The following is a 14,365-nucleotide window of genomic DNA, read 5'->3' as shown; positions in this document are numbered from 1 at the left end:
TTACAAGTTTTATTGATCAGGGCTCATATGTTAAAGTGGCTAAAAAAAAAAACTTTATAGTTAAAAAAACGAGTTTTCTACTTGACATCCGTATCTATATATAAAAATAGAAAATTTTTGAAAAATAAAATTTCAGGAATTTAGATATTTTTAAAATAAAATAGGAAATTTTTAAAATAGAAAATTTCAAAAAGTAATTTCACTATTTTGAAAATTTAACTAAAATTATAAACATTCATCATTTTCGAAAAAATTATATTTTGAATTTTTTAGTTCTGAAACTCTTGTTAAAGGTTGATTGGAAAATTTCAAATTAATTCAAACTTTTAATTTTTTTTGATTAATTTCAAACATGAAAAATTTAGGGCTTGTTTGATTCAGATATCAAAAATTCTATTTTAATATTTTAAAATTTAAAAACTAAAAAATTTGTTTGAACTACTCCTTTTTAAAAATTATTTTTAATATTATACTTTTTAATTCAAACTTTCAATTTTTTTTGGATTAATTTCAAACATGAAAAACTTAATTTCCCGTTTTTTAAAAAAATTTCAAAAGTTTCAAACAATATGAAATATCTGAAATAGGAAATTTCAAAGTTTAGAAAATTAATTAATATTTTTGAAATTTAAAATTTTAGAATAGAATTTTTTCAAAATAAGAAATTCCAAAATAGAAATTGGAAATTCTAGAATAGAAAATAGAAAATTCTATAAAAAAAAATAATGTAATTATTTTGAAACAAAATTTACATTTTAAAAATTTTGGTAAAATTCTAAACTTTCGAAAGTAAACTTATTTTGTATTTCCAAAATTTTATAATCAACCAAAGCTTTAAAAATTTTATAATAATTTTTATTAAAATTTCGAATGTGTGAGTGAAAAGAAAAAAAATTAACTTTTTATATATTATAAAAAAAATAAAATAATCTTTTTAAATATAATGAAAGGTGAGAAGTATAGATGAAGTTGACGAATAGAAAATTCTAAAAATACTTTACTTAGAAAGCTCTAGAAACAAAAAAGTCCAATAATCTTGTGGACAAAATGGGTTCATAGGCCCAACTTTATACCAATTTTTTTTTTTCCACAAAAAATACATGATTTTTTTAGGAAACAAATATTTTTCAAATTTTTATAGACAAAATATAATTACTTTTGTCTGAAAAATGTCAAAAAATAAATTTCTCCAAAAAAAATAATTTTCTCAATAAAATAATTAAGAGACCACTTATGAAATTAAGATTTAAGAATTTTGAGTTTATTTGATAACTCTAATTACATGCAACATAAAGGTCGGACATATAAAGAAAGACATGATTGAATACAAACCTAGATAAAAATAAATTAATATATGATAAGATAGTGACATGATAAACATTATCATGATAATATTTTATTTTATTAAGTATTTGATATACATCTCATCAAGTTATTACATAATATATATTAGAGTTAAATAACAAAATTACGATTGTGAACAATTACATATTAGTTTTTTTAAAATTAACTTATTATATTTTAAATATTATAAATTAACAACAAAATTAAATAAATAATGAAGTAATTTATATTAAAACTATCCATTGATACTACTAAATAAATAATTTTAATTTTAAAAACAATATTTGTAATTAAATAATTATATTTTATTATAATGTAAATAAAGATATGATATATATTATATGTAAATGACAAGAATACCTTGTAAATAAATTATATTTATTTTAAAATTTCAATTAACTTTTTTATTTTTATAATTGTGAATACTAATTTATTAAAGTATATAAAAAGACAAAATTATATGTGTAAAATCATGAACATTTTTAAATTAATTATTAATATTTTATTTTTAAGTTTAATATGAAATTCTATTAATTATTTTTCTATTTGATTAGATTTATATTTTTGATAATATTTTGTAAATTGTTTTTATAGTTATATTTTATTATATTTCAATTTATATTTTAAATTATATTTAATAAAAATAATTGAGTAAACTATTGTTATTATCTTATCCTATTGGTTTTTAATCTAACTCAAATTGAGGATAAAAATTTTAATTAAAAAGACAAAATAAAATAAAATTTTAAATTAACTTATTGTTGATTCATCAAAAACTCTATTCTGACGTCATAGATTAGCTTATTCATATTACTAACATGTTTAGTTGACATAATTTATTCTTCTTTCACATCTTAGTAGACGAGAATTTCTTACGGTACATTAAACAATTCAACATATTTCAGTATATTTAGTTTTTAAATTTGTTGCATTTCTCAAATTTCTTGACGCTAAACAGGTGTTAATGGGGGAATTGATCAAAATAACACTGAGAATAAATTGCTCAAATCCAAATATAAATAGATTTAGCTATTTATTTACTAATTTCTTAAATAAATATTTTTATAATAGAAAAATATACAACGTAATACTTTGCAAACAAATAGTGTTAATTGAATAAGAGTAAAGAAAAAATATCGCGAGAATACCAATTTTAAAACATAAACTGAAATTATGAATTATGAACATGTACTTAATTTTAGAATGAAAACGAAAAAGTTTCTTGAATAGAGGGAGAAAGAGATTTGTGGCTAGGGTTTAATGAAAATTACATTTATTTTTTTGACAAATTCAATTATTTTTATTTTTTATGATGATTTTGGTTAAAATAATTTTAAAATGGTTAAACGATTTTTTATTTATTTATTTATTAAAGTTGGTTAATTAGTGTGTTATAAATTTGCGATTTAGTTCATGATTATTTAATTGGTTTGAATTTTTCAAGTGCAATGCGGTCTAGTTTATTAATACAGTCTAATTAGTTATATATTTTTGCATAATCTTAGTATCCATAATATAATATATTAGATTTTGTGTTTTCAAAAACTTGAACAAAGTAGAAGATTGAAGATAAAGATAAGTGCACAAATAACTTTCAATCGGATATATCACATGAAATTTTAAGTTTGATTTGCTCCCATCAATTTATGCAATCTGAATGCATATGAAAAAATTCCATAATCTCTTTTAAGATATTTTGAAAACTTTAAAGTGAATTATACCTAATGTAATAATTAATGATATTTTATTTAATAAAACTTTCATGCCTTAGAGAAAATAAAAAATGATTTAGAAATATTTCAACAGAATTTTGCATCACAGTGAAGTCAACTTCTTGTTGTTTTTTTGCCTCTAAAATGTCAATACTTATAGAAAAAATATGTATTTTGTGAAGTGAAAGAACTATTTACAAATTTATAACACACAACCACAGCACCAATCAAATTTGTAGTTTGGAAATTTGTTCCACACAAACACATGTAATTAGTATATATCACTTGTAAAATTCGTGTGTGATTACCATTTACCAAATTACGATTAGTGAACCTAAGTAATGTATAAAGAATGCAATTAACGAAAAGCAATATACAAATCACTTGTTAGTTTGAAGCCAATCAAGAATACCCTTTTCTGCTTCTGAAAGTTTCCCATCCTTTCCCTTCAAACTCCCTTCTATGAATTCAAAGTAATCTTTGTAGTTACGCTTGTAATAACTATCCAGCCTCTGCTAAACCAACTCATCCAAAATTAAATAATTTTCTAACAACATTGACATACACTATAAACACTCTTAACTAAAAAATTTGTTTACCTCTTTGTCATTTTTGTCCTTGTTTTCCTCTGATTTCTCCAGATATTCTGATAAACAATTTCATTACAACATATTTTTCAGTTACAAATTAGAATGTTAAAGTGACAAGAAAAAAGAATATGCATACTTTGAAGAAGTTGAGTCCTAGAGTCAGGGACTTGAGTGGCAGCAATTACTGTGGATAAGACGAGTCCTCTCCTTCCAAATCCAGCGTTGGTGCTTAAGTTTGAGTTTGTTGCTTGCCTTTGTTTTTTATGAACTGCTTGTAAATGCATATTGGATGATGCATATTTGTTAACTGTAACTGTTAGTGCCATTAATATGCTTTGCCCTATGGAGGAACTCATCTCTAACTTTGTTTTGTTTACAAGTCCCTAATGGATAACGAAGATGTGGATGTGGTGCTAGCCTAGTACAATATGCTCCATATGTATAGGGACTAAAACATTCTAAGTAATCAAATACCAAAACCTTTTTTACAATTATTATTATTTTTTACGGATTAAAATGACTTACATCTAAAATGTGAGGGACCAATTTATTGTTTTACTCTTATTATTATTTTTAAACCAAAGTACACTCCAAATTATAATTTCATACAGTTTTTTTTTTTCTTTTCATTTGTAATAACAAAACCTGACATGTTTTTTTGAACTTCTTTGCAGAGATGGTACGGGAAATATTATAAAAAAGTAATTTTTAGTATTACTGGACTAATTTTTAAAATAATAACGTGACAGTTTATAACTAAAAATTGTTATTATTTTAAATGGAAACAAACCAATTTTTCAAAATAAAAGGGCTTAGTTTGGAGTGATTCCATTTGTTATCATATCATTTTTTTTAAATATTCTAAGTTGCGGATTTAAATTTTACTATTCTATTAAAAAAAGATAAATAATTTTTTTTTATAAATATTAAATAGTTTTCTTGTTTTTGACAAATCATGTTCAATAGAGTTGATTGTCAAATTTTGGGTAAGACAAAAATATTTAAAAACTTATCCAACTAACAGTTTATACAAATTATGTTCAATAGAGTTACTTAATGAATAATAGTTTAGATTAACTTCAAGACTGCATATCCAACTAATTTTGTCAAAACAAAGTTATCCAACTTGTATAAAATTTGGTTTGTAACATAAACCTTGTAGTACATATTTATTTGAAACAGAATTAGGTGCTATTCCAGCAAGCGTTTTTTCTTGTACCAAACCATTGCAAACACATATAAGATTATACAAACAGCAGTGCATCCGAATATTACCCCAATAAACTCTGGCATCCCACCATAATCATATAGACCAATGTGAATATTCATTCCAAAAATACCTGTCACATTAATAAACATATTCAAAACAACACTTGCTGTGCCTATCTTCACTCCTGTTTGCAGAATACGGTTCTGTGTGTCATCCAATGTTATGTCTATGTAGTCCTCTGTGTCCTCAACATATTCCCTCAGCTTCAATCCAACAAATAATTATTAAGTGTTAGTTAGCACTGTTCTGTTTGGTATCAAGGTAGATTCATCCGAATCACTGTGATTTTACAAAAATACAGATACTGATACATAGAACATTACGGCATACCGCAAATAGTTTGTTGAGTGTGCCACCAATTTGAACAAAGTATGCTCCCAAGATCATTTCAAGCTCCTCAACATTGGTTACATGACTGTAGACACTACCAGCCTGTGTTCCAGAGATTTCCCCTCTATTTGTGTCAACATCATTTTCATCATCTTCATGTTCCAATGTTATTTCATTAGGAGTCCTAATTAAATAATGAAAAATGTAAGGCATACAAGTTGTTATGGTAACAACCATGATTAATTAATTGTGATCAAATTCACAATGAAATTAAATGCCTGTTCCGATTCATCATGTCATTATACCCATTAATACTATTATTCATGGATGAGGCCGTAGAAGAATTTTCAAACTTCTGTTGAACCAATTTGTCTGTCAGATACAACTCAGCCATATCTCCATCATCATCCAACAAGTGTTCTAATTCATCCCTTACCTGCAAAATCACCATAGATTTGCATTTAAATTTGTAATATAAAACTAAATTGTCCTATATGTTTCGCGCTAATTAACATATGATCAATATAAATAAATAATTTAATTAAGTGTTTATAACATAAACACATATCAACTGTTCATGCATAAATTATTTTTTTACAACAATAATTAAATATTATCAACCAATTTTTATATACGGTATAAGTTATTTTCACATATTATTTTAGAGAGTTTATAAAAATAAATTAAAACTAAAATAATTTATAGATATCTCATAAACTATTTTTATAATTTCAGTGAGATAGTTTCAAGAGTATATAGGACAAATTGAAATAATTACACAGTGAGTGAATTAGAAATTTGACATAAGTAATAATTTGAAAGAGAAACTGGTAATAGGAGAAAAATTCTAACTAACCCTTTGAACACGAGAAGTTAAGGCAACTAATCGACTCTTAATAAGACGAACACGTTCCAAATTGACAGTACTAATCTTTGAAGTCAGCTTATCCAAGGCTGGATGAGCCTCCTGTTCAAATATATTTGTCTACAAAAACCATAACAATAACAAAACATAATATAAAAAAATCAACAATAACAAAACATAATATTTGAAAAATATATGTATTTTCTAATTTACCCTTTTATAACTAATAGATTGATTTATTGAAAAAAAAAGTTAGTATTTTTTAGATATTATCATTAATAAAGGAGGAGTAATTGTTACTTGTTTATATAATATTTCAAAAAAAAAAAAAAGAAATAGAATTTGCTTATAATTGAATCTGAAGATACACACCTCATTTTCTAAGGAACTAATAACCTCCTCAAGGCATGCCTCTAACACCACAAACTCAAATGGAATAGTGTTCTTGGTCATTCCACGTTTATCCTTTCCATATGGATCTTCCTGTAAACAGAAGAGCATTGCTCAAAATGAAATAGTTTTGCTATAGTTGTTGTGAATTATATGAAAAATAAGAAAAAGAACCTGAAGAAGATGTTGATAAAGAATCCGTGAATGAAGGTGATTAACAAAAGGCATGACAGAAGGGTCAGTAGAATTGAGCAAGAGAACCTCATGAGCAGTGATGATAGCCTTTATATGCTCCAAATTCAAAACCATTGCTCTCTCACGCCCCACAATCATGGAAGGGTATGACAACAAAGGATCAAGGACTCGAAGGTCACGGGCAGTTAACCCAGTCCATCGCATTATCAATGGTCTCCCAGCCTCGACCATCTCTCTCTTCCCCTCCATGGACATCACCAACCATGTTCTTGCCATACTTCCTTTCCTACCAATTTTTCGCATCCCCATCCTTTCTTCATTCATCATCTCTTCTCCACAAATTGCATATACTAGCGTCTAGGCGGGTACACTCTATACTTTATATGTACTTTATTTTCTTTCTTTTATTATTGTCCTCATTCATTGCATTCACCCAAAGGATATAGTTTACCATTTTTAGATTTAGTGAATTTATTACTCACATAACAATTTTTATTTTAACTCGGTTACCAAAATCAAAAGGTTGCTTATTCTGTTTTTTTACCCCAAAATTCCAAATCGCGAGACTGCATCAAATACGCTGACAATAACTATAATAACTAACTCGGTTTCCATCTTTTTGGCATTTCTTCTTCTATCAAATAAACAAAATCCAAATTATTTTTGTTGATAAATACTAATTCCTTCTGTCCCTTTTTTTTTGTCTAAGCATTTTATTTGTGCCTTAAAATTTTGGTTTCTTCAAAAAACTTATATGTAATTAATTATGTTTTTTTTTATATATATACTCTTAAAAACTCAAAATATGTATTAAATAAATTTTGTTTTTATTTAATGAATGAATGTTAAAAAAAAAAACTTAATCAACATTGTTTTTTAATACATGTATCCAATGTGCAAAAATGACCAAAATTTAAAGAGGAAGTGAGTATCACACTATTGAATACCAAGTTCTTTATTTTATATATTTAATTACCAATTTTAATTAAATTAAGAATTATATTTAAATGATAGTAATTAAATATTATTGTCATGTTATTTTAAATGTATTACTAATTTAAAAAGAAACGTACATGGTATTTAAAAATATTGTCCTGATGTTAATTGTTTCAAATAAAAGTAATAATTAAATTTAATTACTTATTTTTTTTATAGTTCTATATATTTAAATTAAAAATTACAATAAATTTAAATTATGATTTTAATATTTATAATTATTACCATCGTCGTCTTTCAAATTTATCACACTAGTTCTTTTGACCAAATTTATTACTAATTTAAAAAAAGTACATTGTATTTAAAATAAATAATGAAATTAAATTACTTGGACTTTGTACTTTCTTTTTAATGTCAACATTTTAATATTATTTGCAACTTCTTTTAATATCTATATTTTATCATATTTGAAACTTATTATTTTTATTATAAAATATTTTATTCATTATTTTTCTACATATTGATTTTTAAAAAGTGCATTAAATGTACTTCAAAATTTTCACCTACTTAGGCAATTAAAAAAAATGAGTAGAGGACTATGAAATCAGAAAGGGGATAAACTTTGGGACTAAAATCACTCATTTGAAAGTAAGTGAGAGGAGAGCAAAATTGCACAATTAAAAAGTATTGAAGGTTAAAAAAGTTCATATATAAACGAGATAAAATCACACGATTAGGAGCCTTAGAGGCTAAAATCGTTCATTCGAAACTAATGGAGAAAATCACATAATTGAAAAACTTGTGGGAGAAAAAAAATCAGTTAAGACATCTATTTATTAAATAAAAAAAGAATTTGCTTATAAAAAAGAATTTGTCAACATTACTTATAAGTATTATAATGTGAAAAACAAGTAATCAGAAATTAGTTTTTTTCCTTTCACAATTTTTATATTAATTGTTATGTTTATCTCATTACTTTATGTAAATTTATTCATAAACTTCTCTCTTTGATTGGAAAACTTTGTTTTTTCTCCTTGCACAATTTGTGGTAAACATATATATAAAAGAGGGCAAAGGCCTAAAAAGAGAGATTACATCGGTATTAAGCGCGGAGTCGTAGCTCCAGCTAAATCAGCATAATACACCTGAAAAATGTATGAAAAACTTTATTTGATTGGAAAATACGCTCCTAGATTTTGGTTGAAGTTTATCTCTTTGTTCCCTCTTTACATATTACGTAATATTTCTGTTATGAATAAAATTTGTATTTATCGGTAAAAAAAATTGAGCACTAGATTAGAACATTTAGCACAAAAATGAAAATTAAAAAGGAAAAAAATTGGATAACCCACGAGTGCTTGTTGATAACGTATGAATGACTATCAAAGTATCCATAACAGCTTGTCAAAAAAAAAAATCCATAACAATGTAAAAACCATGTAAATAAATTTAACAGTTAAAGTAAAAAAAAAAAAAAAGTTAAAAATTACAACCAAAACAAATATTTTTTTTAATAGCAAAAGTAAAACAAATCTTAACACAAATCAAGATCCACTGGTGGTTTTTTGACAACACTGGCCCTCTTTCTTATATACAAAATATTGGTCTTCAAACCAATTTGATTATTGTTCTCAAAATGACATGGCTGATCTTCGTCAATCTTCCCCATCTTTACAACTTGTTGTCTTTGCCTCGTTGCATGATTCCTTTTATCCACATTGTGGTTGATGATGTTAGGCTTAGGCAAGTGTGGAATGTGATTGGCAGCTCCAACACCATACCCTCCAGCACATTCAATAATACTTTTCATGTAAAATTGCGTTGCTTTCTTTAGAATTCTTATTGGGCCCAATATGAAGTGTTTAAACTTACTTTTCTTGGTTGTTTTCTTTGTCATGGTTCTTACCTTCAACTTAAGTATCCCCACAATTAATTGAAAGTCTAGCTTGGTTTGGCAGAAGATTTGTGACAAAAAGGAAGGTGTAAAAATAAAGGAACGTATAAGGGTTCTATGATAATGCAACTATTCGTTCAAGATTATATGCTACAGGGACTTGATGTGTATATAAAAAGAAGGTAGTTTTGTGCAATTCACGACATGAATAAAAAATGTCAACTACGAAAAATACACAACATCGTGCTAAAGATTAAATGATTTTTCTAATAATCACGTGGAATTTATAATAACATACAACGGGCTAACCATTCCAGACAGCTATAGCATATCTGTATTAACATTATGCTAGGCAATAAGGATAATTTAAATCAGGAGATCTCTTTGAACCTAAGGCCTCATACCTTCTACCTAAATTCTTCACTATTAGACTAGTCTTAGTGGCTTATATATGGTTAAAATAGACTATTTTGCTATACAATGTGTGGGGATATAATTGCAAAATCAGTTGATATGTATGAGATATTTTTGTTTCAATTGTCCCTTATGCTTCTACTCAATAAGACTTTATAGTAGTAAATTTTTATGAATTAAGGCTCATTTTGAAAGGATAAAAAAATATCGAAAGGTGCATGACTTTGCCCTTGAATGATAATGGGGATCCCTAAAATGCCTCCACAGTCCATGTATACAATTTGCAAATATGCAAGTTGTATACATGGTATTCGGTTTACATGAAACTTCAAGTTATTCTCTTACGTCTTACCAACGTTTGAATTTTATCAATTGACCCACAGTATTAAAAAGCACGGTGAATCCTCTCAATCAAAGAAGGCAAAGACCTAAAAACATTCAATGCATTATCTCCATTTCCCCAACTCAAATAGAAAAATGTCATTTTCATCCCCAATGTAATTTAGAATAATTATATCTAACAGACAAGAAATACAAAATATATAGTGTTACTTTAACACAATCATACATGACTTGACATACATAAACAGGTGAGTCAAGAGACAGAAGTTTGTTGAGAGTCAGACCATAACATGACGGTAGCCAGAAATGCTATCGTGGCAGTTTCAACTCGAAGACGATGAGGCCCTAGACCAACAGCTTTAGCACCTGCTTCCATCATCATATTCACTTCTTTCTCTGTGAAATCTGCAGACCTCCAATACAACATAGACTAGCGTCAATTTAACCTTGACTGGAAAAAATTATATATTTATGCCCTTCCTAAAAACACAACAATTATTTGCCAATCACACACGTGCGGTGAAACAAAAAAGTGAAATTAGACTTATTAAGTATACTAACCGCCTTCTGGCCCGACTATGATTAAGCCGCTACATTCTTTTCCCAATGATGTCAATGCATTAAGAACAGGAGTTGCTTCTGCTGTTGCAACAAGAGATAGCTTTGATTGCGCAATCTAAGTGACAGAAAACAGGTCAAGTTATAAACACAGAAGACAAATGTTGGAATTCTATGAGCATAATTCATGAATTGACTATGTAGCCACATATATTAAATTGCTAACAGTCACACCAATGTAATCAAATCCTTAGTTTAACTCAAAGAATTCCAAAAATAAAAAGGAAAGCGACAAACATATCAATGGTAAATAAGATGGATTCATGAAGGTAATAGGTTATTACTATGCACTGGCTAATTTTCTTCTCAAATAACTTCAATTCATGCCCGAATTTCTTGCCAAGTAGAAAGAATGAAACACTTACAAGATGCAAAAGATCACCAATCTCTACAGGAGGTTTTAGGATCATTTCATGCAGTCGTTGACCTATCAGAGAGGCAACAATATAAGATTCACCGATAAAAAATGAAATAGTGTCTTTCATTTTAGAACCAACTTTAAAACTTCAGTCAAAATAGCCTAAAAAATTCTAGAAGGAGCAAAATAAATGTTTAGCCCATAGTCACATGGTTCACAATTCTCTTCGGTGCGTGGTACGAGCTCAGGTACGCGGTACACAACCTTGAAAGTATTAGGCACGTTGGAGGTATACATAGTCGGTACGCTATTCGGTTCGTGGTACGTTCTAATATACTAATCAGTAGACTATAAATAAAAAAATTTATTTAGTTAAAAACAAAAAATTAAATAATGAAAAATATTAATATCATCAATAAGAGAAAGAAAAATTAGAAACATTTATTTTAAAAACCATATCCCAACAAAAGTCACAAAAGAAAATATAAGTGTCTATTGTCACCGAAAGAGAGGTAGCATAAGTCCCATATTGGAACCTTTGTCAAATATACAGAGGCAAGTTAGCTATAAATACAGAGGTAAGCTTTCTTGGAATAATCAATCAAGGAGTAAAGCTCTTGTTGGACAGCTGTATAATTCGCTAATAATTTTAGTGAATAACATTTGACAATGCAGTATAAGGCTTTAGTTCCAATAATCAGTTATTGGGCTATCTTAATGCTCAATTAACTGGAGTGCTTTCCCGATACATGGATATCTGCGAATTATGCAAGAATTTCTGCGAACCAATACGTAAAAGTTCCATGAACCGGTACTTGCGAACCAATTTGTGGTTCTCTAGGATGGCAGCAAATTATATTACTATGACCTCAGATGCAAAAATGGATATGTAGTTACATTGTTTAGATGCTGCCAAAATGACACGTTCCAGTCTGTCCACCCGATTTTCTGAGATTGATGCAGAACGTTCAGTCAATAGAGGAGTAACACTACTGGCTCCAAGTTCCTATGGCAGTTAAACATGAACGGAAGAAAAACAACAATAACATATACATGCGGTAATCTAACCAGATAACTTTCAATATGCTATTGAAACATACAGTACACTTCTCTACAAGCCAGTCAGCACGGCCACCCTTCAGAGTACCTGTATGATTCTCAACAAGTGAAAATTTGGGTGGAAAAACTAAAGTGTAGAAAACAAACAACATTAATACGTAATTTTTGTTAGAAAACTACAAGAACTCACCAAAACCAGCAAATACATGCCATTGTGAATTCTGTGGAGGCACTAACTTCAGATCAGTCGATGCAACAAAATCAAGTCCAGTTCGGTCAATGTTCTGTATGCATCCTTCTACCAAACCACCTTTCCCATTGAAGAGCTGTACCCTTGAACAGCAGAATTTGGATCATAAACAAAAAAAAATCCAGATCACAGTGCAAGAAGTTCACAGGAATACTGATACACAGACTTGAATATGGGCAACAATTATCGTTAATTTTACTTATGTAGACTTAAAACAGAGAAAATTGTGACTTAAGAAACAACCATGACAATAAAAATCAAAATATTTGACAGAAATTATTGAAGATCAACTGCCAAAGCAAACTCTCCTTCCACCTTCCCATTTCCATATATATAACAATAAGTATTTAGTTACAGACATACAAAACTTGCAGGCTCAAGATGTTCTACATTGAAATCTACTGTGATTTCCTGAATGCCTTTATGTTTATTAGAAATCAACGATAAGAAATCTGAATTTGGCTCTTCTAAAGTGAGTAAAGTGTAAATGAGAAAATCAAGAGTTATTTTAACAAACATGTGACTTAATATGATCATGATGTACCTTGAATACCCACCCTTGATTTTATAATCAATAGTTGAATTGAAAGGACCAAATTAATTGTCACAGACAAAAAAATCAAATTATCTTCTCTAATGCATGAATCATTAGCAGTGATAATCAATAAGGATTACCTATCATTGGTTGACAACCTCAACACTTTTGTCATGTGCCAGAATTCATCACCTTTTACACGAATAACATTACCCTGAAACAGTAACAGCAAGACACACACAAAATTAACTATCTTCGTCGCCTTATTACGCTGACTTGACAAAACCCAAATTAAGAACTTTCCTTAAAACCAAGCTCAATTATGAAGGAGCGTTATCATATGAAATTTATTCCAAATTGAAGCTACACTCATTAGTAAAATACAAGTGAGATTTCATAGAAATGTCATTTAGAATACAATTCTGTGGCAATATGAAACAGTTGATAAAGACGGAAGAGTTAAGAGTTTGATAGGGGAAGAGAATGCCTTTGAAGCAGGAAGAGTTTCGGAGTAGAATCGAGGGAGGCCACCACGTGACTGATCTACATAGTTGGAGGAGGAAGAGAATGCACGAACAATGGTGAATCTTCGGAGGAATATTCGATTCGCGAAGCGTAGGCTCGAGGGTACTACTAGGGTTTGCAACATTTGAAATTTTGTTACCAAATTGATTTCAATTGGGATTGTTCTCGTCGTCGTCATCTGAAAATGAAACGGTTTTGCAATTGCAGCTTATGGCGGGAAAACCCCCCATAATGGGCCATGACTTGAGTAAGGCCCATCCACAAATCGATGTTAAATTAAAGCCAGATCAGCTGAAAAATGAGATTAATAATTTTCCTAAAGTTTTATTTTCAATAATATTTTTTATATAAATATTGGGAGTTTATTAACAACCACTTAAATTAAATCCTTATAGATTTTGGATTGTATAAGCCCATCTCAACTCTAACTACATGTGTACTTTATAAGCAATATTTTGAGTTGAATTAAACATTAAAATTTGTGGATAATTAGCATTTAGCACACAAGTAATACTACCTGGTTTCCAAGTCAAAGTAGTAATAACTGGAATAAGAATTTTCAAAACCCAACGGCAAAAAAAGTCACCCAGGTGCCATAGAAAATACAAATCCACACATGCAGAAGCTTCTATTGTTAGGTTCTTCATTTAGATTTTTCTCAAACGAATTAATCCACTCATGAAAAAAAATAAAAAAATAAGTAAGGATTCTTTTAATTTAATTTTATGAAAGTGATTC

General features: G+C 28.2%; 3 protein-coding genes across 8 annotated transcripts; all 3 read right to left on the bottom strand.

Moving 5' to 3' along the window:
- Positions 1 to 3,228: 3,228 nt before the first annotated feature.
- Positions 3,229 to 4,098, bottom strand: LOC101515656 (uncharacterized). 2 transcript variants are annotated; one of them, XM_073366896.1, is made up of 3 exons: positions 3,783 to 4,098; positions 3,656 to 3,702; positions 3,229 to 3,571 (listed from the first exon to the last, which is right to left on the bottom strand). In XM_073366896.1, the coding sequence occupies exons 1-3, from the start codon at positions 4,000 to 4,002 to the stop codon at positions 3,437 to 3,439; spliced, it is 402 nt and encodes a 133-aa protein (XP_073222997.1). In that variant the 5' UTR covers positions 4,003 to 4,098; the 3' UTR covers positions 3,229 to 3,436. The 2 variants fall into 2 exon arrangements, with proteins under 2 accessions (XP_073222997.1, XP_004496869.1); XM_004496812.4 differs by having other exon boundaries at positions 3,229 to 3,568; positions 3,783 to 4,091.
- Positions 4,099 to 4,713: 615 nt separating this feature from the next.
- On the bottom strand, positions 4,714 to 7,147 carry LOC101515332 (magnesium transporter MRS2-3-like). Of its 2 annotated transcripts, XM_004496811.4 has the most exons (6): positions 6,676 to 7,147; positions 6,484 to 6,594; positions 6,103 to 6,231; positions 5,552 to 5,682; positions 5,247 to 5,430; positions 4,714 to 5,119 (listed from the first exon to the last, which is right to left on the bottom strand). In XM_004496811.4, exons 1-6 carry the CDS (start codon positions 7,021 to 7,023, stop codon positions 4,838 to 4,840), a joined length of 1,185 nt encoding a protein of 394 aa, XP_004496868.1. In that variant the 5' UTR covers positions 7,024 to 7,147; the 3' UTR covers positions 4,714 to 4,837. The 2 variants fall into 2 exon arrangements, with proteins under 2 accessions (XP_004496868.1, XP_073222996.1); XM_073366895.1 differs by lacking the exon at positions 6,103 to 6,231.
- A 3,218-nt stretch (positions 7,148 to 10,365) lies between these two features.
- On the bottom strand, positions 10,366 to 13,993 carry LOC101515005 (uncharacterized). 4 transcript variants are annotated; one of them, XM_027333444.2, is made up of 8 exons: positions 13,590 to 13,977; positions 13,243 to 13,316; positions 12,508 to 12,650; positions 12,359 to 12,405; positions 12,156 to 12,264; positions 11,185 to 11,327; positions 10,844 to 10,958; positions 10,366 to 10,687 (listed from the first exon to the last, which is right to left on the bottom strand). In XM_027333444.2, the coding sequence occupies exons 1-8, from the start codon at positions 13,803 to 13,805 to the stop codon at positions 10,536 to 10,538; spliced, it is 999 nt and encodes a 332-aa protein (XP_027189245.1). In that variant the 5' UTR covers positions 13,806 to 13,977; the 3' UTR covers positions 10,366 to 10,535. The 4 variants fall into 4 exon arrangements, with proteins under 4 accessions (XP_027189245.1, XP_004496867.2, XP_027189246.1 ...); XM_004496810.4 differs by having other exon boundaries at positions 11,266 to 11,327; positions 13,590 to 13,958; XM_027333445.2 differs by having other exon boundaries at positions 10,622 to 10,762; positions 13,590 to 13,993.
- Between the last annotated feature and the right edge of the window lie 372 nt (positions 13,994 to 14,365).

This window comes from Cicer arietinum, chromosome 4, assembly GCF_000331145.2.
Source record: "Cicer arietinum cultivar CDC Frontier isolate Library 1 chromosome 4, Cicar.CDCFrontier_v2.0, whole genome shotgun sequence".
NCBI classification, from domain to species: domain Eukaryota; kingdom Viridiplantae; phylum Streptophyta; class Magnoliopsida; order Fabales; family Fabaceae; genus Cicer; species Cicer arietinum.
Note: the sequence above shows the minus strand (reverse complement) of the source record. Positions and strands in the feature narration are given on the sequence as shown.

Bases quoted from the DNA above. Each gene is read 5' to 3' on its own strand.
- LOC101515656 (XM_073366896.1), bottom strand. From the start codon at position 4,002: ATGAGTTCCTCCATAGGGCAAAGCATATTAATGGCACTAACAGTTACA. The intron at 3,703-3,782 runs GTATGCATATTC...ATTGTTTATCAG, and splicing joins TAGGACTCAACTTCTTCAAA to AATATCTGGAGAAATCAGAG. The intron at 3,572-3,655 runs GTAAACAAATTT...GAGTTGGTTTAG, and splicing joins AGGACAAAAATGACAAAGAG to CAGAGGCTGGATAGTTATTA.
- LOC101515332 (XM_004496811.4), bottom strand. From the start codon at position 7,023: ATGATGAATGAAGAAAGGATGGGGATGCGAAAAATTGGTAGGAAAGGA. The intron at 6,232-6,483 runs GTGTGTATCTTC...TGGTTTTTGTAG, and splicing joins TTAGTTCCTTAGAAAATGAG to ACAAATATATTTGAACAGGA. The intron at 5,683-6,102 runs GTTAGTTAGAAT...GTGATTTTGCAG, and splicing joins TAACTTCTCGTGTTCAAAGG to GTAAGGGATGAATTAGAACA.
- LOC101515005 (XM_027333444.2), bottom strand. From the start codon at position 13,805: ATGACGACGACGAGAACAATCCCAATTGAAATCAATTTGGTAACAAAA. The intron at 13,317-13,589 runs GCATTCTCTTCC...TTACTGTTTCAG, and splicing joins AAACTCTTCCTGCTTCAAAG to GGTAATGTTATTCGTGTAAA. The intron at 12,651-13,242 runs GTAATCCTTATT...CTGCTGTTCAAG, and splicing joins AGGTTGTCAACCAATGATAG to GGTACAGCTCTTCAATGGGA.